The sequence below is a fragment of the Zalophus californianus genome, chromosome 5 (genome assembly GCF_009762305.2).
Source record: "Zalophus californianus isolate mZalCal1 chromosome 5, mZalCal1.pri.v2, whole genome shotgun sequence".
NCBI lineage: Eukaryota > Metazoa > Chordata > Mammalia > Carnivora > Otariidae > Zalophus > Zalophus californianus.
Window position 1 is genome coordinate 105,982,063 of NC_045599.1, and position 20,964 is coordinate 106,003,026.

At 46.9% G+C, this 20,964-nt stretch overlaps 1 protein-coding gene across 3 annotated transcripts in view; it reads left to right on the forward strand.

Annotated features, from left to right (window-relative positions):
• ADAM19 (ADAM metallopeptidase domain 19) overlaps positions 1-20,964 on the forward strand; it is an 81,280-nt gene that overhangs the window by 40,979 nt on the left and 19,337 nt on the right. For all 3 annotated transcript variants that reach the window (XM_027605356.2, XM_027605357.2, XM_027605355.2), the window contains exons 6-12: positions 3,710-3,902; positions 4,563-4,628; positions 9,337-9,408; positions 12,930-13,096; positions 15,251-15,335; positions 16,487-16,626; positions 18,358-18,535. In XM_027605356.2, coding sequence (XP_027461157.2) covers positions 3,710-3,902; positions 4,563-4,628; positions 9,337-9,408; positions 12,930-13,096; positions 15,251-15,335; positions 16,487-16,626; positions 18,358-18,535 — 901 coding nt within the window. The remainder of the gene's footprint in view (positions 1-3,709; positions 3,903-4,562; positions 4,629-9,336; positions 9,409-12,929; positions 13,097-15,250; positions 15,336-16,486; positions 16,627-18,357; positions 18,536-20,964) is intronic.

The following is a 20,964-nucleotide window of genomic DNA, read 5'->3' on the forward strand; positions in this document are numbered from 1 at the left end:
AACAGAGCCAGAATTCAAACCCAGGTATGTCTCCCTTCTGAGCTTATGCTCTCCACTTGTGCCTTGCCACCCCATTCCTGAGGGAGCACTTCACCTATGTGCCTTCTTCCTTCTGTGCTGCCTTTGATGCTCCCAGTACCTCTTTCTCATTGGATGCAGATTGGGGTGGGGGGGAGGGGCGGGAAAGAAGGGGAACGGGGTGGTTACCTCTTAGGGCAGCTCTGGATGTAGGGACGTGGGATGTGTCTCCTGACGTTTAGCGCTGAATGGACACATTCCTAGGAAGCGCTTCTTGCCTAGGTCCTTCAAGGGTGCGTTTGGGTGAGTCCCGTGGTCATTCAGGAGTTAAGCACGAATCACTTGCTGCTGCCTGCCTGTCCTGACCTCCCAGGGCTCCTCTGTATAATTTCATTTATATCAGGCTCTCAACAATGAGCAATAGGGTAGAGAGTGGAATGGAGAATAGCGTGTGAGGTCTCAGCCACCCAGCCTCCTGGGCCCCCCTCCCCTGCCCCCTGGCTGAGCTCCGCCAGTGCTTACATTTAGCAAATTAGATCAACTGAGGCTCTTAGAAAGATGAATGACCTGTGGGTGCTCAGGGGAGAGCAGCTAGCAGGATTTGGGGGTGGTGATAGGGCAGGGCCACGGGAACTAGAGTCTAAGAAATCCTCTCCCACCCCCGACCATTGTCAAAGCTGGTGCTCACTGTAAAGTGCTGGGGCTTGTGGCGGCTTCTCCAAACCAGGCAGTCGGGGAGGATTGCAGCGGTGCCATGGGCGAGTTACCAGGGACCACAGTAGGGGGAGGGGAGGGGAGTGGCCACGAGTTCTCAGTGTCCTGCTGAGCCCTAATATCTGCCTGCTCTCTGAAACAGAATCATCTGGGCCTTTGTGAAAAGACAGGCTCCTGCCACTGAGCCTGGGCTCCAGGCCAGACTTCCTGAGTGTGCCCGTGCCGGGAATTACCATGGGACTTGTTTACAGTGCAGATGCTCCAGCCCACAGAATCTGAGTCTCCTACATCTGTAGTGTTAACATACACTGCAGAATAGTCTAATAGGTAGCTCCGGGAGCTCTGATCCTGGAGATCGCTGACCCCTAAGTTTGGAACTCACTGATGGAGGCAGACGGCCCAGAGGCTGCCAGACCTTAAATCTTTGGCTCCAGATACCCATCAGACCTTGTTACGCAACCTCTCTGGGGCTCAGTTTCCTCATCTATAAGATGGGACTCATGATGGTGCCTTATAACACTGAAAAAAGAAAAAAAAAGAATGACGATTGTAAGCACAGTGTTTGGCATATGGTTAACTCTCGAAAAATGGCCTCTAACAGTGAAAAGTAGGCTGAATGCCCCCTTTGTCTTCTCATCTGCCAGCAGACTGGTATCTGACTCCCCACAGGCCGATCACACCTCCGTGGGGAGTTACTAGTGCTTGTCAGCCGTAGCCCATCTATAAGCCGGGGATGTCTCTCTGGCCCACTCTGCAGCGCTGTTGTGACAGAGGCAGTGTGAGAACATGGTTAAGGTTGTGGGACCTGGAACCAGACTGCTTGAGTTCTTACTACCCGTGTGACTTTGGGTCCATTTATTAACCTCACCTAGCCTTAGTGTTCTTATTTGTACAATGGGGATCAGAAATGTTAGTGTGAAGAAGGAAATACTCAGCACAGTGCCCGGGCCTCTACATAGCCACCATGATTACTCTTATTCACCATGGACCAAACTCTGGCCTGATCTCTGCTCTATCTGACCCAGAGGCTTGTTCAAGGGATGCCTGGTCAACTACACTGGAACCTTCACTGGTTCCTGTGTGGAATTTTCCACTCACTGGGTGTTGCCTACACAGCCACAACCCGATGGGCACAAAACCATCATCTGACTTGCTGTCAAGCCCTCTGTTTCCAGTGTTTGGAGCCACTGGGGGAAACTGAGGTCATGGGAGGGGCCTTGGTCCTCCAAGATGAGAAGAAAGCTTGGCAACAGGATGCCCGCGGTGGCTCTGCCCTCTGCCCTTTCGAGAGTGGATGTGACCCTTGCTCTTTGCCCCACTCCCACCCCCAGCTGTTCAGGGAGCACCTTTGGTGTCCTGCTGAGGGGCTGGTCCCGGATTGCTGTGTCAGCCTGGGTGAGGCAGCCAGGAAGTCGTCTGGCTCCCTGGCACCGGAATGAAGTCAGCCAGGGATGGATGCCAGGAAGGCTGCTGCTGATCAGGACTTGGCGCTATCTCTCCCACAGGCATCAGGCTCTTCCCAAAGGGCAAAACCTGGGTGGGGATTCGAGGGGGTGGGGGGGAGGTGGAAGCTGGGGCAGCCAGGGAGGGGTCCTGCCAGGTTAGAGTGACAGAGACTGACTTGGAGATACTTTAGCTTTCGAACTTTCTGGACAGGTGAGGGCCTGTGGCTTTGGAGCCCATGAGATGCTGCTGGTGCCCTGGGGTTTATTCCTGGGCTTCTTCCTCCCCCAGAGCCCTGAGTGCATTCCTTTGCTACAATATTCATCTCACCATATCAAGGATGACAGATGCCTGCTCCATGGGCCTGTACTCACCCTTCCGTGGATTATTTGTGACAGTGATCAATAATAGGTCCTGGCACTCTTTCTTTTGGAAGCCTCATTGATGGGGTGCCCCGAGGCAACTGTGTCCAATCCATCAGTGTTAGAGGCGATGAAATCTTTTTGCTCTGTTAAATACTCTAGTGATTTATTCCCAGGTTCAGAGTCTAAGCTCCATGGGGGCAGGCTCTTTGTCTGTCTTGTTCACTTCTCCATCCTCAGCAACTAGTTCGATGCCGGGCAGATAGCAGGAGCTCAGGAAATACTTGTGGAATGAATGACTGTCCCCCAATGAAGCTGTGAATTACTCGAGGACAGGGATGATGTCTAGATCACATCTAGTACAGATTAAGAGTTCAGTGTGTGAAAGAATATAATGAATGAACACCTGTCCTCATTCTGAGGTCAGTGCTTGTATCTATAACCAAGAGCCAAGAGCAGTCATGCATCCTTGGTTGTGGACATCACTTCACTAAAGAGCGGCCTCATTGGGGCTAGTAGGAATGCCATCAGTGATGCCTCTAGCTTTGGTTTCTTCTGTACACAAAAATCTTTCCATTTAATCGTCTGAAGTCTTGTTAAATAAGTAAATTATCATTTGAATTTACACATGGGGAAACTGAGGGTTGGAGTGATTTTTTTTTTTTTTTTTTTTAGAGGTTCATTGAAGATCATTTGACAGCTTAACGTTGGAGTGAAGACCAGACTTGGGTCTCCTCACCCCCAGGCCACTGTTTCCTTTCCAGTCACCAGACCATCATTTTCTGAGTCTCTGAGTTTGAACGTTTGATTTGTCCTATGCCATGTTTGAGTTTGGGAGGCTTCCACACAGGAATCCTGGCCGTACCGTCCTTTATATTATTATATAACTGTCCCTGGTGAGCCTTTTTAGAACCTTTGAGCTTCTTTGTAATAAGCTTTTAGTACCCGAAATTGTATACCACCTTTCATATACATGTGCAGATTTCTCTGGAGAGGAAGTCTGAGTTTGCATCAGGTTCTTAACCAAAAGGTGCGTGACCGCATAGTCAAGTTAAGAACCAGTGATCAAAACCAACCCTGTCATTTTTGCATATGGAGAAACTGAGGCCTGAGCAAGAGACTTTTCCAAGACTATAATCTCTGACCAGAGATTCTGTTTCTCCTGTTGACAGAGGACTGATTATGGTGAGCAGTAACCTCAGCTACATCATCGAGCCCCTGCCTGACAGCGAGGGCCACCACCTTATTTACAGATCTGAACATCTCAAGCTGCCCCTGGGGAACTGTGGGGTCAAGTACTCCAAGTCCACCACCAGGGACTGGGTCCTTCATTTTACGAACCAGACCAAGAAACGACCTCGCAGGGTGAGTCTCAGTGCAGGAGTCCTTGAGGATCTTGAGGATCCTCTGAGGATCCTTGCTTTGGATCCAGTATTTCCAAATTGAAGGAGATGGCCACAAAGGAGGAAATAACGTTTCTCTTTTATTCTAAGTTACTATCTTGTTCACTGCTGTGTGAGATACCCTTGTATTGGATGGAATAACTGCTTTTGGGAAAAACACTATGACATTTAAAATACCCTGAGATGCTGATTTCAGAAACTTTAAAATGTAAGAAAAAAAAATATGCCTCCCCTTTTGGAATAACCACTTAACCATATGCACAAAATGCTATTATTTATGTATACTGAAAATAGAGGTATGTTGTTTCATTGCTTTTTGGGAACTTGATTGTCAGCATGTTCCCTCACAGTATGGTGGCCCCTGTACTTGCCTGCTCAGCTCATTATTTTTGAGTATAAAGGACTGGACTCATAGTCCCAGAGCAGCCCCAGCGATAACCAAGATGGCGGGCAGAAGGTGTAGTGTGGATAATGGGGACTCTAACCAGCATCAAGTGTAAAATCAGTAAGGAGGTCCGCTGCTTATTAACTAGCACCATTTCTTAGCAGTTGTTTTTTTTTTTTTAAATGAGGCCACACCCACCATTTCTACAGCTCTGATCTGCTTATATCTCTTTCTTAGATGAAAAGGGAAGATATACACTCCATGAAGTATGTGGAGCTTTACCTCGTGGCTGATTATGCAGAGGTAAGGGGGAGGCAATGGGTTTTAGTGGAAAAGCTACTCTCTCAATAGCTTCCACTCCAGGCTTCTAACCACTTTAGGTAAATACTGAAACATTCATCTTTCTCCAGTTTGTCATGTGATTTTGGCCTTAAATCTGACCAACGGCTGTTTTTGCTATTTTAAACATAGTTGGGAAAAAAAACAAGGAAAAAAAATCTCTTCTGGCTCAATACATTAATCAGATAGAAAATTAGCAACTAGCGTTATTTGGATTAACATTTCTTAAACTGAGTCTGAAGACCTTTCGGTTTTGGTGCTTATTCTTAGGGAGCCCATAAATTCTCCATAGAAATTTGAAAAAAAATTTTTTTGCAGAGATATTAAGTATATTCTCAGTCATCTGATTGAATACAATTTCCCTGCCCATGTGTGGATCCATTTTTATAATCCCCTTGGTGCCAAATGAGAACCATGGTTCCCAAAGCATCAGCGGCACCTGGGAACTTACGAAGTATAAATTCTTAGGCCCCACCCCAGACCTGCTGAGTCCCAGTCTGTGGGGCTGGGGTCCAGGAATCCCTGTTTTAACAAGCCCTCTGGGTGATTCTGGACACAGGCAAGTTTGAGAACTACTGACCTAAGGAATAGCTGTTTGCCCTTTAATTCTGTATTTCTCAAATCAGCCAGGTTCTCATGGGCCTTGGCTTCTAAGATTTGTGATGAACACTCATCTCTCTCACTCTTTCATTTGTTCATCAATGATATCTTGATTTTCTTGTATGTGTCAAGCACAGAGCTTGGCCCCAGGAGATTAAGACAGACCTGTCCCTGACATCAGAGTTTACAGTAGCAGCACAAATACTCAAGTGTGGTGACTGCCAAGATTGATCTTCATAGAAGATTAGAGCAAAGATCATGAAAGGTCTGGCATGGTTTTGGGAATTGGGGAAAGCTCCAAGGGGATGATGTTGAAGCTGACACCTGAAGAGTGGGTTCAGGTCCCAGAGCTTAAACTAGCCATATTTCACCTCCAGTCCTCACTTCATGTAGTGACTCAGCCACAACAAAACACATCTGGGCAGGGGCAGTCACGATGACCTGAGCACTCACCATGTTCTAACGCCAGCGCCGCACCTGGGGCTCCCCTAGAACAGAACTCGTCAGGGCTCCATCTGTCTCATGCCCCATCCAGATGTTGCAGTTACCAGCTCCCCGAAAAGACCTCATCCCAAGGCGGCTTTACCTAGTCCATGGTCCCAAAGCATGCATTCTGGAGCAGTGCGGGTCGTGGAAAGAACACTAGGCTTTGGGCCGGAAGAGCTGCCTTCAAGAGTGTTAGTGGCAGTGGCAGGCGGCCACTAAGAGACAAGGAGTTGCTAACTGGGCAGAAAAGTGGAGGTGAAGGGCATTTCAGGCAGAGGGAACATCATGTTCTGCTTTGAGAAGAATTTAGCTTTGTAATTGATGTAGGTATTGGTTTTTCCAGCAGCCTTTCTTTCTCTTTCTCTCTCTCTCTCTCTCTCTTTCGTTTTCCTTTCGAAAGACTGGTGTATGTGTAGGATGGGGGAGCAGTGTGGGGAGAAAAATCTAAAGCTGATTTAAAAGCCGAGGCTCCGTGGTCATGGGGAGAGGTAACGACGCTGGCCTCCGCCTGGCAGGACTGCCTTGTGGTGAGAGGGCCACTGGAAAAGAGCTGAGTTCCTCTGACTCCAGGACATTTTTCCATTTAAGCTTTTGTTAGATGATCTAAGATCATCTCATACAGTGGTCTTGGACTTTCTTTTATGTATATATTTTAGCCACAGAATTGTTTGTTCAGATAAAGTTCCTAGGACCCCCAAAGCTCCTGCTCTGATATAAAGGTGGGGTGATCCTCCCCTTTAGCCCTGCACTCTCCCCAGTGGCATCTTGCTGGAGGGTTCTAAAACCTACTGGGTGTGAAACTCTGGAAGCTGAAGTAGTGGGGGTGGGTTAGGGCTTGGACATCTTCAGTCTCATGACCTTTGGGGTCACAGCAGACCCCCAAGAGGGAAAGTGGCCCCCAAGGCACCTCAAAGATGGTGGTGTGGTCTAGGACCATCTTCCTGTTCCCACAGAGAGAACCTCCAGCACCAGCCCCATAGGCACTGCTGACAGGCTGTGATTCGTGCAGCCTGTGCATCAGGAATGTGCTCACTTCTCAGGGTCCTGGGCTTTGAATGATTCACTGGAGGGGGATGTAATCAGCCAGGCTGGGTGCACAGGATGACAGATCCCCTCCTCCCCATACCATCTCTCCCTGACTCCCTCTTCAAGTGGCCTCTCATCCTCCGCAGGCAGAAATGTATTCCTGACAATTAATTAATCTGAGAGGTTGGGAAGATAGGGAGGGGGAGGGCTACCTTATCTGTGATTTACAACCTGGTGCTGAGACAGGCCAGGCTCCTTCTCTGGGCTCTGAACATGGTCCTGCAGGGAGCAGAGCTGCCGGGAGAGTGAGTTATTGTGGTAAAAATGACCAAGCAGCTGCTCACTCCCTGGGCCTAGGTGGGAGGGCCTGGGGCAGCTCTCCGTTTATTCATTCCACAGGTGAAGTGGGAAATCTAGGCAAGGAGAGAGCAACACAGGATGTTGTAGGAGGATATGGGATAGTTGTAAAAACAGGCCTGCAGAATGCTGTCATGCTCCAGACAGAAAGTGGGGTAGTTGGCAAAGGCCAGATGATATACCACATTTTACTTCCTGTGTCACCCTAGAAAGTATAAGGTTGCAATATTTCTTTCTTTCATCAGGCATCTGCAAACTCTAGCCAATGGCCAAAGCCAGCCCACCACATGTTTTTGTAAACAGAGTTCTATTGGCACAAATGCTTCCTGCTGTATGTGTTGTCCATGGCTGCTTTTGAGCTGCAGTGGCCGAGTGGAGTAGAAAGGACACAGTATGTCTGCAAAGCCTCAAGTATTTACAGTCTGACCATTTATAGAAAGTTTGCTACTCCTGCTTGAGGCTGTTCTGGACAACGTGGTACATTACTTTATGGTGGTATTGTCAACCAATTGTTTAAAGATAGGATTAATATATGTGAAAAACAGTGACCTCTGACTCTGATGTTCTAATAAATATTCAGTAAATGTTGCAACCCTTTCTCTGCAGTGAGACCAATTTAGAAATGGGACGACTCTATAGAGAGAAACTTCAGGATTCACAAGTCATAGGTCCAAGTGATAAGACTTTGCATCAAATTGCGCTCTAGAAAGCAATGGGGAAGTGAGATGATTGACGGTTCCAAAGAAGCCCAAGAAGTCCAAAAGCAGTGGGAGAATAGAAACGGCGGTTTTCTTCCCTGTATCATGGCCAGCCACACCCTCATCCCAACAGATAGCCCAGGGTGTTTTATCTGGCTGTTCTTTGTGATTCTTGCTTGAATATTTTTGTGGGTTGGGATGGAGGAAGGATGTGAAGGGTTGGAATTGAAGAACCATATATAGTGTGTACAAGGTAAATCAGATGGGTACCCAGATTCTCTGTGCCGATGGCAGCATCCCGGACATGCCCATCATTTGCAAATTTAGGTTGCAGTTGTAGCAGATTTTATCTTTACACTGTGACGCTTCCCTTCATTGTTGCACCTGAAAGAGATGTATTCCCTTTCAGGCAGGAATGATCAATGCGAGGCTACATACTGAAATGTCTCCCCACCGGTACCCATGGCAGACATTTGTAATCAAGCACAGCACTCTTTCCTGCTGAACCCCACCAAGTCTCAGAGTTCTTCTCACTGTAGAAGGCACTGCCAGTCAATCTGAGTGGCATGCCAGACAAAGCCTGTTTGCCAAGGTCTTACGGTCCTGGTTGCCAGCACCCAAGTGTGTCATTCATGTGGCCTCCCATTGCAGTTATTTATGTGCCCATTTTAATTGTGTATTCCTTAAATACAGAATCTGCCATTGTTATTATTTCTGGCTCTTTTTCTTTCTTTCTTTTTTTTTTTTAAGATTATTTTAGAGAGTGAGAGTGCAAGCGAGCAGGGGGAGGGGAGAGGGAGAGGGAGAGAATTCCCAGCAGACTCCCTGCTGAGTGCAGAGCCTGATGCAGGGCTTGATCTCACAACCCTGAGATCATGACCTGAGTGGAAACCAAGAGGCAGATGCTCAACCGACTGAGTCACCCAGGAGCCCCTCTCTTTCTGTTTTAATGCAAGGTCCTCTGGGCCAGTACCAGGATCTCACACACTGTGTCCTACCTAGTGCCAAGCATAATGTTTTGCACGTGGTAGACTTTTAGCGGCAATTTGATCAATGTTGATTGATCACATGTAGGGAGGCCTCGTGAGATCCCTGTGATGATGGCTTCATGTTGGAGTGATGACCAATGCGAGGATCAGACTGGTCCCACTTCTAAGCCACAGTGAGAGTTTGCAGGAGACCTGGTAATTTGGAGGACAGGAGAGCAGGTTTGACTTCAAGGGCTGGAGGAAGAGAATTCAGTTTCCTATACAACTATTACATGTCTACTGTGTGCTGGCATTGAACTGGCAGCTAGGGATACCAAGATAAATGTGACTGAGGTTCTGCCCTCCCTGAGCTGACACCGTGGGGGGGAGGGGGGAGGGGGAGAGGAAATTGTATAAAAATAATTGCTCATAGAAGTCTGGAGAAAATAAATGCTAATGGAAAGACAAGAAATGGGGCCCAGGAGGGGCCCAGGAAGGGGTTCTGGGGCCTCACCTTGCTCTGCTTGCTCCACTTAGTTTCAGAAGAATCGGCGAGACCAGGACGCCACCAAACACAAGCTCATGGAGATCGCCAATTATGTTGATAAGGTGAGACCAGGTGTGTACTTTGTGGGCAAGGCGCCAGCACCTTAGAAGGGCCACAGGACAGAACATGGCATGGCACCCGAGCTTCCTCAGGGACTGGTCACCCCAGCCAGTTTCCGAGAGGCAATAGCAATGCCACAGAGGCTCCGAGTGGTCATGCCAAAGCCCTAACTATGTGACCTTAGCCAGGGAGCTTGTTTGGGTTGCAATTTTGTTTTGTAGAGGGGCTGGCTTAAATCAGTGGCTTTCAATGTTTTCATTTCTCTGGTGGAACCCTTCTTTTAAATGAAATCGTATGCCAGTGTCTAATAAAGTCAGATAAAAACGGACTCTTTAAACCAAAGCAGGGGTGAGGATCCAGAGTGCCGGCCTCCTGTTCCTTCCCCGCACCCCTCCAAATGGCTGCCAGGGAACCTAGGACGTGGAAGAGCCCAGTTTAAGAATGCTTTGAGGTTCTCTAAGGTTCCCTCCAGGTATAAAACCCAGTTTCCTGACTTGGGGGAGAATTGAGGTAGGTCAGCATGGGAAAGGTACAGAACCTAAAAGTTGAGTGGTTTGTTTTGGGCCGATCTGTATAGCCTTCATCTATAAAATGGTTCTAAAATTATTTATCTCTTACAAAGACCATGTGAATGGTTAACTTTCCTAGATCAGGCCCTTTTAAAACATGCCCTTAGGAAATACCCAAATTCTTGAATCTTACTAGAACAGCCTGGTCTGGGACTTGGAAATACTCTCTTTATATGAAACAGAGTGTTTGTTACACTGCAAAATGCAGTAGAATAGATAACCTTAAATTACAGTACTCTCTTGATAGCCTAGTAGTAAATAGTTTTTAAAAATAGATTTTAATATGTTTAAGGTCACAGGTCTCTTTGAGAATCTGAAAATATTTATCGTACAATTTCAGGGCACTCACAGCACTTCTGCAGCTTACCTCTGGGCCTGTTAGGGATTCATGGATCCCAGGTCTAAAGGGGAAATCATTTTTTTTCTAAACATTAGAAGATAAAGAAGAGACATTAAATATTTTTTTAGGGATTTACAAGCCAATTTGGTAGTGTTCTGAAGTCATCAGGCGGGAAGAGTCTGTAGTCTATGTTTTTGTTTTGCCCTAGATGGCTCGGGAAACGCTGGTAACAGGTGAAAGTCATGAGCATTTCCTGGAAGGAAGGCCTCCAGGGACACAGCTCAGCCCTCTCTCTAGCTCTCAGTTCACTCAACAATAACATTTAAATGATCCTACATCCCAAACACTCAACATCTGGGAAAACAAGAAAAGCTCATTTCCTGGGGGATATACAGGAGGCAGGCCCTGTTCTCACCCACATGATGTCTATTGTTCTGGAGACCCAGCAGGTGGGAAGCTTGGCTGGGTCTCCCCTTTGTGAACTCTCCAGCTGGTCTGCGTGGTAGAACCAAGTGTGCTGACGAAAAGTGGAAGAGAGGCGACATTACGCCTCAGCCCTTATGCGAAGCCCCAGCCTTGCTTCGCTGGTCCCTTCTGGCGAGCGGTCTTGGTTTTCTTCTGATTTTAGTCACTGTGGCTGGGGCGAAGGAAGGCACTTTTCTGAGGCTTGCTGACCCAGCTACTTGAACTGAACTGTTGTTGAACTAAAACTGAATGAACTGCACTAATTTGTTGAATCATGAATCCAATCCAAAAATATTTTTCCTTAACTGTGAAAAAGCCAAGTTTAAGTCCTTAAAAGCTCCCACATGAAGCAAGTTAAATTGGAATCCAAACCCTTTATTTTCTGTAATGATTGACTTGGCACAAAATGGGAAAATCAAAATTTCCTTTGCAATCAACTGTTTTTTCACCGAATCTGGAGCCCATCTGAGACCGCAACTTCTTGGGGACCAGATGATTCTCTGGATGTGTAAATATGCCAGCACTGAAGCAGTGAGAGTCTTGAGTGGCTCTGAGATCTGATCTGATCATCTGGGCCTTAATCCTGGCTCCACCGTCTTCCTGCTGAAACTTTAGGCAAGTTACTGAACTTTTCTAAGCTTCCGTGCTTGGGACATAGAATGTGCTCCATAAACATTGATGTTACGATTGTTGTTGTTAGCTGCTGCAGTACCTGCCAATTTTGGATTAAGATGGTATCTTCTGCGCATGTGACCTGGGTTTACGTGCAATTTTGTTTTCAGAGTCACTACCTCAGTAATCTCTAGCGTAGGCCGGTCAAAGAATCCCTTCAACCTGTGCCTTCCAGTGGTACTTAGCTTTAAAGAAAACCCTCTTCCTGTTTATGTGTGTATGAGATGAAAACCCTCTTCCTGTTTATGTGTGTATGAAACGGGTCTTTCAGTCTGTTGTACTTATTCCTTCTAGTCTGAAGGAACCTGAGAGGCCTCATTTATAGAATTTCAGGATCTCTGGACAGAACTCTAGAGGGGATCTGGGACCTTTGCAGCCTCGTGCTGGCCACCTGTCTGTGACATTCGTGACAAAGCCTGAACACCTCCAGTGGTGGGAAAGGGAACTTTTGAGAATAAGCGTATCCGTCTACTTGTATATCATTTATACCCATTTACTTCCAAAATGAGTGGGAGACCTCACACAATAATGCATCCATTTACAATTTGGCGTATCCATACTGCGAAATACTATTTAGCAATAAAAAGAATGACAAGCTGATGTATAGGCCATGAGATGGATGAATCTCAAAAACATGCTAAGTGAAAGAAGCCAGACACAAAGACCACATATTATGTAATTCTGGTTAGAGGAAACGTCTAGAAAAGTTTAATCTGTAGAGGCAGAAAGTAGATTAGTGATCGCCTGGGTCTGGGGGTGAAGATGGGAAAAGACTGTAAATGGACATGAGGGACCTTCTTGGTATGATGAAAATACTCTCTAATTGGATTGGGGTGATCATTTTACATCTTGGTAAATTTACTAAAGATATTGAGCTGTACACCCCAAATGGGTGGATTTTATGGTATGTAAATTATACCTCAACATACAAGAGGAATTTTGTATAAGAGAACTTTTTAGACATGTATAAAAAAGAAAAGTACCGTGTAAGGAATTGGGAGAGAGGACTGTCCTGGACAGCTGGGCCCAGGGTACTTATCACAGACAACAGCAAAGCTTTGCTCTGAGCTTACTTCTAACTAACTTTAGTTACAAGGGTGTTTTTTTTTTTTTCCTATTTTAAAATGAAACGGGTCTTTCAGTCTGTTGTACTTATTGGTCACGCCCCACTTAGGGAGCAGTTTAGAAACAGCACTGATGCTGTCTGCATACGAGAGCCTTGTCCACTTGCGGAAGCAAATCTGTGTCCTGTCCTGGCTCAGGCTTCTTTCCTCTAAGCTGAATGACCCCAGCTCTGCCTCCAGAACATTGCGCATCTTTCTCAGGATCTCACTGCTCCCTCCTGAAAAACGTGACTCGCAGCCCCTGTTGCCTCCCTGCCCTGGGAGGCATGTGCCGCAGAGCAATCTTGTATCTGCATCTAAACGTCGGGTGGTGTTGACAGACGATGCAGTGGCTCTCCTGTGTGCGCTTTCAGTTTTACCGATCCTTGAACATCCGGATTGCCCTCGTGGGCTTGGAAGTCTGGACACATGGGAATATGTGTGAAGTCTCGGAGAACCCCTACTCTACTCTCTGGTCATTTCTCAGTTGGAGGCGCAAGCTGCTCACCCAGAAGAACCATGACAACGCACAGTTAATCACGTACGTGGCCTTTGTGCATGTGTGTTTCCCTGGGCCTGGCTGCACAGCCCCCGCCTGCAGTGTGTGCACTCTCTGCCCTTTTCCCCCCAGGGCTCAGTGTTGGTGGTACCAGCCATCCTGCCTCTCTGGTCCAGATAATCCCTTATGTCTCAGGCATGTGCTCTGCCCCCAAGACACCCAGGAAAGTATTAAAACCCTGAGAGTCATAGACTCTCAGTCAACCCCAAGCAGTGCTGACAATCTAGATGAGAAACTTAGACTTATACATATTCCGTTGAACATCTGAAACAGTTGGGTGTGTATGTGGGAAGTGACTGACTGTCACTTCATACTTTCTAAGGGGCTCATTTTGGTCTTCATGGTGCCACATTGTAGTACGCGTGCTCATCTCCCAAAGCAGCAGCTTACTTAGCTTGCCCTTCACTTTGTCCCCAGGGGCTCAGCGCTGAGTGCCTGAACTGGTTTGAGTGGCAGATAGTGCAGGAACCGTGTGTGTTGGCTGGGAGGGAGACATCGGGGGTGGGGGGAGTTGGGCCGGAATTTCTTCAATCCTGGAGAGAAAAAAATAGATAGTGTTGGGGGTCATGGTGGTACCTGAAGTCCCCTGGAGGTGGGGGGTGAATATTTGGTGTTTTTGGTGTTGACTTCCAAAGGTATTCTGAGACAGTTATAACGAAAGGCACATACATAGTAAAACCATTTTCCTTTTGTTCCCTAAAAAAATCTCTCTGAATCAACGATCAGTTAAACATTTGTTCACTCTTTAAAGGAAGTGGGGAGGGGCGCCTGGGTGGCTCAGCTGGTTAAGCATCTGCCTTCAGCTCAGGCCCTGATCCCAGGGTCCTGGGATCGAGCCCCGCATCGGGCTCCCTGCTCAGTGGGGAGTCTGCTTCTCCCTGTCCCTCTTGCCTGCCGCTCCCTGTGCTTGTGCTCTCTCTCTCTATCTGTCTCTGTCAAATTAAAAAAAAAAAAAAATCTTTAATAGAAGTGGGGAAATAACTGTACCAAAAATCTGGGCTATGGTTATTTCACAATGGTACGTTCACCTAGGAAATTTTGGGGTTTTGCCTGAACTTTGGAAGCCTGGTGTCCTGCTTTGGGCAAGACCTTGAATCCAAGTGTCCAGTAAGACTTCCCCAGGGCCATGTCTAAGTTTATAAAATGACCTGTGGGGCTTCCTAGAGATTTGCATTTATTTTATGTGTTTTCTTGCAGATTGTTTCTCTGAAGAAGAATCTGCCTTCAATTCAGCAAACACTTATTAAGTGCCCTCTATGTGTCAGATTCTATGCTAAGTTCTGGTGACCCCCAAAGAAATAAGGCCATCTTGGCTCTCAAAGGTCTTGTGGTCTAGATGAGAAGACAAACAGGGAGCTCTGAAAGCACCTCATAATGCATTTCCATGTAGATCCTTTCAATAAATCCCATGTTTGTGGCGTGCAGGAGAATACTGAGTTTGAGTCGTCCCCTCTCCTCTGCCCTGGATGGATACAGCTGAGAGAGGGATGGATTGAACTGGGGGAATGTAGCTGGCTGTTGGCAGGTTTGCATCACAGTTGCAAAACAAAAGCAGCAACAGCTCATCTTTGCACCCAGCTGCACTTTGTGAGGCTCCTGATGGGACACATCTGTTTCCTTGGCCCCAAAGTGATGTGGAAATGAAGCATCAGCCCCCACAGCTGCTGCCCGATCCCCCCACCCTGCCCCGACATGCATACCACAGAGCCGGGGGTATGGCACGGGCCCCTGGCAGCTGACAGAAATGGTCATGAGTCACTTCAGCATCATCATGGGCCACTCTCCCCTCAGCCCCTCCCTCTCTGACCTTTTCCTCTGCAGCAGGAATGGGATGCTGCTTTATGAGCCCTGCCCATTTCCTTCCAGGGAATGGGGCTCTGGGCATACTGTGGGAAAAAGTAACCTTTTGCCCTTTCTATTTCTCTGGAGCAGTGAGAGAGTAGGTGAGAGGAAGTGAGAGGTGTGGTGACCTGGAAGTTGTCCAGTTGGCCTAGAACACCAGGGTCTCTCTCCTTGGGAAGGATCTAGGAATGTCAGCAGGGCCAAGGAACTCCATCATGGCCACCTGTTCCCAGGCACAGTGGAACAGCCCTCCCAACTGCCATCTGAATGACCTTCTCTTGTTCCTTCCTGCAGGGGCATGTCTTTCCACGGCACCACCATCGGGCTGGCCCCCCTCATGGCCATGTGCTCTGTGTACCAGTCTGGAGGAGTCAATATGGTGAGTCTCAACCAGTATGTTGATGTTGCAGAAGGCAGAAAACTGCCTCACGGGACAGGAGGTCATTTGGCGGGGGGGGTGGATTATGCTTATTATTGCAGGGGAAAAAACCTTGACATCAAGTCAGGCAGTTGTTTAAAATGAAGTCATTAAGGGGCGCCTGGGTGGCTCAGTCATTAAGCATCTGCCTTCGGCTCAGGTCATGATCTCAGGGTCCTGGGATCGAGCCCCGCATCGGGCTTCCTGCTCCGTGGGAAGCCTGCTTCTCCCTCTCCCACTCCCCCTGCTTCTGTTCCCTCTCTCGCTGTGTCTCTCTGTGTCAAATAAATAAATAAATAAATAAATAAATAAATAAATAAATATCTTTAAAAATAAATAAATAAATAAAATGAAGTCATTAAGTTCTAAGAGATGGAGGTATCTAGAGGTAAATTTTCATTTATTGTTTTTTATCCCCAATTTTCAAGCTCAGGAGAATCCTGGGAGTGATTACATTACATCTAGTGATGTCACTAGATCTCTCTCATCTCTCAAACCAAGGGCTGGAGAATAGTAAGATAATAGAGATAAGAAAGTATTTTTTATCCTCGGTTTTATGTTATTATGCATATCATTATGAAACAAGAGCTTGTCTCAAAGTCATGGTTAGGAAATTATTGTCTTCTTTTGAAATTCTCTCTAGCTTTGTGGGACTGTTTTGATTATTCATTTCTAACCTGTGAAGTAGATATCAAGGGGGTCTGCTCTCCATTTGTCTGTCCACCTCTTTATCCCATATTTATCCACAGATGTAGCATGACAGTTAAAAGCACAGGCTTTCGTCACCGAGTCTGTGGGCGCACTGATGGTGGAATCACTGTGAGGCCTGGCTAAGAAAAGACAGGAACAGGGAGTAGGGAGAGCTGTGTTCTTTTTTTTTTTTAAAGATTTTATTTATTTATTTGAGAGAGAGAGAGAATGAGAGACAGAGAGCACGAGAGGGAAGAGGGTCAGAGGGAGAAGCAGACTCCCCGCTGAGCAGGGAGCCCGATGTGGGACTCGATCCCGGGACTCCAGGATCATGACCTGAGCCGAAGGCAGTTGCTTAACCAACTGAGCCACCCAGGCACCCCGAGAGCTGTGTTCTTGACCTGAGCTCTCTCCTTGGGCAGGACCACTCTGAGAATGCCATTGGTGTGGCTGCCACCATGGCCCACGAAATGGGCCACAACTTCGGCATGAGCCATGATTCTGCGGATTGCTGCTCGGCCAGCGCGGCTGACGGTGGGTGCATCATGGCGGCTGCCACCGGGTGAGTCAAGCAGCAAGGTGAGGAGAGCAGAGTGTGTGAGGATAGTACAACCCAAGTGTTCCTCCCCGTTGGCCCTAGGAGCCTCTGTTACCCTCTCTCGGGGGGCCTTGGAGAGAAATGCGGTTGACAACAAAGAAATTGGAAGAGAACCAAGAAAGCAAATGTGTGCAAGGAGCTCTAGGTTTGTAGCAGGCAATTTGGTGCTGGTGGAACCCTAGATATACTTAATTTCTGTCTTAAGGTCTTCAGCTGTAAAATTGGCCTGACCACGTGTGTCTTTTTCACTTCACGAAATTTTGAGGAGAACCCATTTTGAACAGCCCCAATCCTTAAAGTTCCCTGGGAACTTGGTCAGTGCTGATTGAAAGTTCTGATGTAGCCTACACAACAAGGAAAAGGACAGGGAGCATCCATGCCCACATAGTGACTCCTCAGGGAATTTACAGGTTGCATTTACCATGAGGAACAAGAAAAGCCAGCTACATCTTCCTGTATCTGTGATGGGTTTTTTAACCAGAGCCTTTGAAAGAGAATTCTGGTAACAGCCACCACTCTTCGTCAAACTCTTAATATTTAGTATCTGAACTCATACAGTAGAGAGCATTGGGTTCTTCCAAGACTTGAGTCACTCTTTGGAAGGCATCATGGTAGGACTTTGTGTTCCCTCTACCCCAAACCATTAGAGCCTGCTTATACTTCTCAGGGAATGCTGTTTCAGTGTCTCTAAGAGGAAATGCAACTTTCTTGGGGTTCCAGTGTCCAGTGTTTGTTCATCGCTTCTTGGCTGTGACATAAATAGGATGATGTTGACATGCAGGATACAACTCCATGGGTCACGCTCAAATCCCTAAGAGCTCACAGTTAAGTCCATCCCTCTCTCAATCTGAAAAGCATATTTATAGTCATACGGTTGAGAGTTATATTAAGTAAGACTCCATTTTGTTTTTAAACTATACTCAAATATAAACTACTAAAGTAGCTTAAAACTTGTTGGCCACAAATTCCTTGTGACAGACCTAACAACTAGGGGACCCTCCAGTGTTTAACTTTAGTTGGTTTAGAGCATTGGGAAGAAGATAACTCTTCCTTTATAGACCTAAATTGTGGTACTGACCTGCTGCTAGAGAATGTATGACTTCTGATTCTTTTTTTCCAATAGTAGAACTCAGGACCTTTCATAATCTGATGACAAAACTATGCATCTGTGAATTGCTGGTTGAGTTTGGAGTGCTGCCTGTATCCTTAGAATAGAGGTCATAAGATTCCTGGCCCGATGAAGAAATTAAACCCATGATCTTGGCTTCTTTTTTTTTTTTTTTTTTTTTTTGGCCTGCTCTTCTGTTCCAAGAAAATCTCCATCTAGTATCAGCTTCAGGAAAAGTTTGGGTTGGCTAGTATTTTATTCAGCTCTAAAACTCAGGAAGCCTATTTTAACATATTCAATTACCCTTTATTTATTGCACCCCTTCCTACAAAGGGCAAAAATTGCTGCTTCTGATTCTCAAATACCTCCTCCATGCACAGTGAGGGGGAAAAAAGAACATCATGGGGTGCTTAGAAAGAATTGTAAGATAATGTATCAGTGATGTTCTAATGGGACAGAAAGTGTGTGCATGGGACTGTGGGGATCTGAGCCCAGGTGGAATCAGCCTCATGGGCAGCAGGATTGAGACTCTTCTGGCTCCTTGATGCTCAGATTCCCAACTAACTCCAATCTTAACTCTCTGCCAGGCATCCCTTTCCAAGAGTGTTCAATGGATGCAACAGGAAGGAGCTGGACAGGTATCTGCAGTCAGGCGGTGGGATGTGTCTCTCCAATATGCCAGACACCAGGACGCTCTATGGAGGCCGGAGATGTGGGAATGGGTACCTGGAAGATGGGGAAGAATGTGACTGTGGGGAGGAAGAGGTAAGGTGTCATGGTAGTGCTAGGAGGAAGGGAAGAATGGGCACTGGTTTCAAATCTTAGAGTCAAAGAGAATGCAACTGAATACTTCTTCGTCTTGGGCATTTCCCACATACACATGGCCATCAAAGACCCCATCACAAATCAGATGTGGAGAGTAAGCCTTCAATATGGACCATTTTTGCAGACTCTTTCAGTTTGAGGTTGCCACTGTTGGTGTCCAGGTCAGGGTGGAGTTCTCCTTGGGAGTTTCTCGTCTAACCAAAACCCATCATCTCTTCCCCAGTGGAGTTCCAGATGGCTTCCTTGGTCCTCCAGCTGCACGGAGTTTATTCCGGAGGCCACACAGCTGGATATATGAACTTGAACCTGGGCCTTGAGGAGGCTTAAAATAACAAGCTTGGGCTATTTAGGCTGGAGAAGAGATGATTGAAAGAGGATGTAGGAAGTGCTGTTAGGTCTGGAAAGGGCAGCTGCAGGAAGAATGAACAGAACTGTTTGTGTTCAAGCTCTTTCCTTCCTTCTGATCTTCAAAATGAGTGGTGGGCATGCAGCATAGCGCTGTCATCTTTGGCAGATGTGTGTTGTTCTGCAAAAAGCAGAACTGGATAGTTTCATGTCTATTTTCTGAAGGATGAAATATGTACGTTGACATATGCAAAACAGTCAACTGTGTGAAGGGGAGACTGAGGGTATGTATAAGACTTTGATTTTACAACCGTCTCTATGGTTTCTTTTTTGTTTTTTGTGTTTTGTTTTTGAGAGAGAGAGAGAGAGCAGGGGAGAAGCAGGGGGAAAGGGAGAGAGAGAGTCTTAAGCAGGCTCCATGCTCAGTGCAGAGCCCGACACAGGGCTCCATCTCACGACCCTGAGGTCGTGACCTGAGCCAAAATCAAGAGTGGGCCGCTCAACTGACTGAGCCACCCAGGCACCCCTGATCTTTGTCTTTAATGTCGGCACCTAACTTTCATAATAAAGCAGAAACTAGTGAAAGGTTCCGCCTCCCCCGCCACCATGAATTCAGAGCGATCAGTCCAGACCCAAGAGAAAGGATAGAGTTGTCCCCTCTTACCCTGGAGGGTCTAGTGGAGTGGAGGAGCAGTCCATGAGAGGGCTCAGCCAGTTGGCCTATGTTCAGCAAACATTTACTGAGTGTGGGGCACTACGTTGGGTGCTAGGGATAGGATGGATAGCAAAAATAGACACGGTTCCTGTCCTCGTGGAGCATACTATCTCCTGGGGAAAACACACGGTGGCCAAATAATCGCCGAAGCGTTTGAGCACAATCTGTGGTCAAGGCTTAGGAGGGCCAATGATACGTGCTGTGAACATTTGCAGTGTGAGAGGGGCTGCCCTACTCAAGTGGGAGTGTGACTTCTGACCCCATATCTGCAGGCGAAGCTCTGAGTTACTGAGAAGCACAAGGAGAGGAAGCACATTTCAGCTGGAGGAGAGGCCTCACCCGGAAGTGGGAGGAAGCATGGTCTGCCTGGAGCCTAGGACAGTGGGAGCTTAATGGGAGGAAAGTGGCCTCTTCCTTCTCTTAGGGGAAACGAGTGGATGGGCATCGTAGTCGGGCATGCAATGTGTCTCTCAGACCAGATCTGGGCAGTTGAGGTTAAGATATGGTTCATAAGCTTGGGCAGGCCCCAGGCAGACATGGCTTGAATTCAGCTTTAGCACTTGCTGGGTGTGTGCCTTGACCAGCATAGGACTTGGCTGAGCTCCATTTCCCTATCTGTGCAATGGGAGTAATTGTGCCTCACAAGGCTGTGATGGACCTATGCATGGGGCCTGGCACATTGTCAAGACATGGTTTAGGATAGGCCTATGAATATAGGAGGAGTGTGATAAGGACACTCAGAGTCATTGCGGGGAGGGGCCTCTCATCATCTTTTTAAATCTCATGCTGTATGTACATCAGCAAGTCAGGACCCATAAGGCAAGAAGAAGAGAAGGGAGCATGGAACCCCTAAAGACCTTCTGTTCCAAAAAGATCCAGGCCAGTGAAGGGTGAGGAAGAGCAGCAGATGATGAGAGCAGAACTTCTGAACTCAGAAGTTATTCCAGCCTGGCCCTTGCTTCTGATGGCCTTTTCTTGTGGGATAAAAGGCCCAGAGTATATAAGACATGGTCTCTGCTCGTTCTACTGGGGCTGAGAAAAACAAATCCCAGAACTCTTCTCTAGGATAATATTATGCTAAACATCATGTTTTTGAAGAATATGGGGTTGCAGGGAGAAATGTACATATTAGATTAAATTGAAAAGCAGTGTGGATACTATGATTTTGTAAAATAAGTATGTGTCAATATATGTGAAAGGGACAACGCCTGGGTAAATAGTCACCCTCAACATGTAGTTGTGTTTATGTTGTGATGTTACTGATAATTGTGCTTTTATATATTTTCTGTGATAAATATACATGACCTTC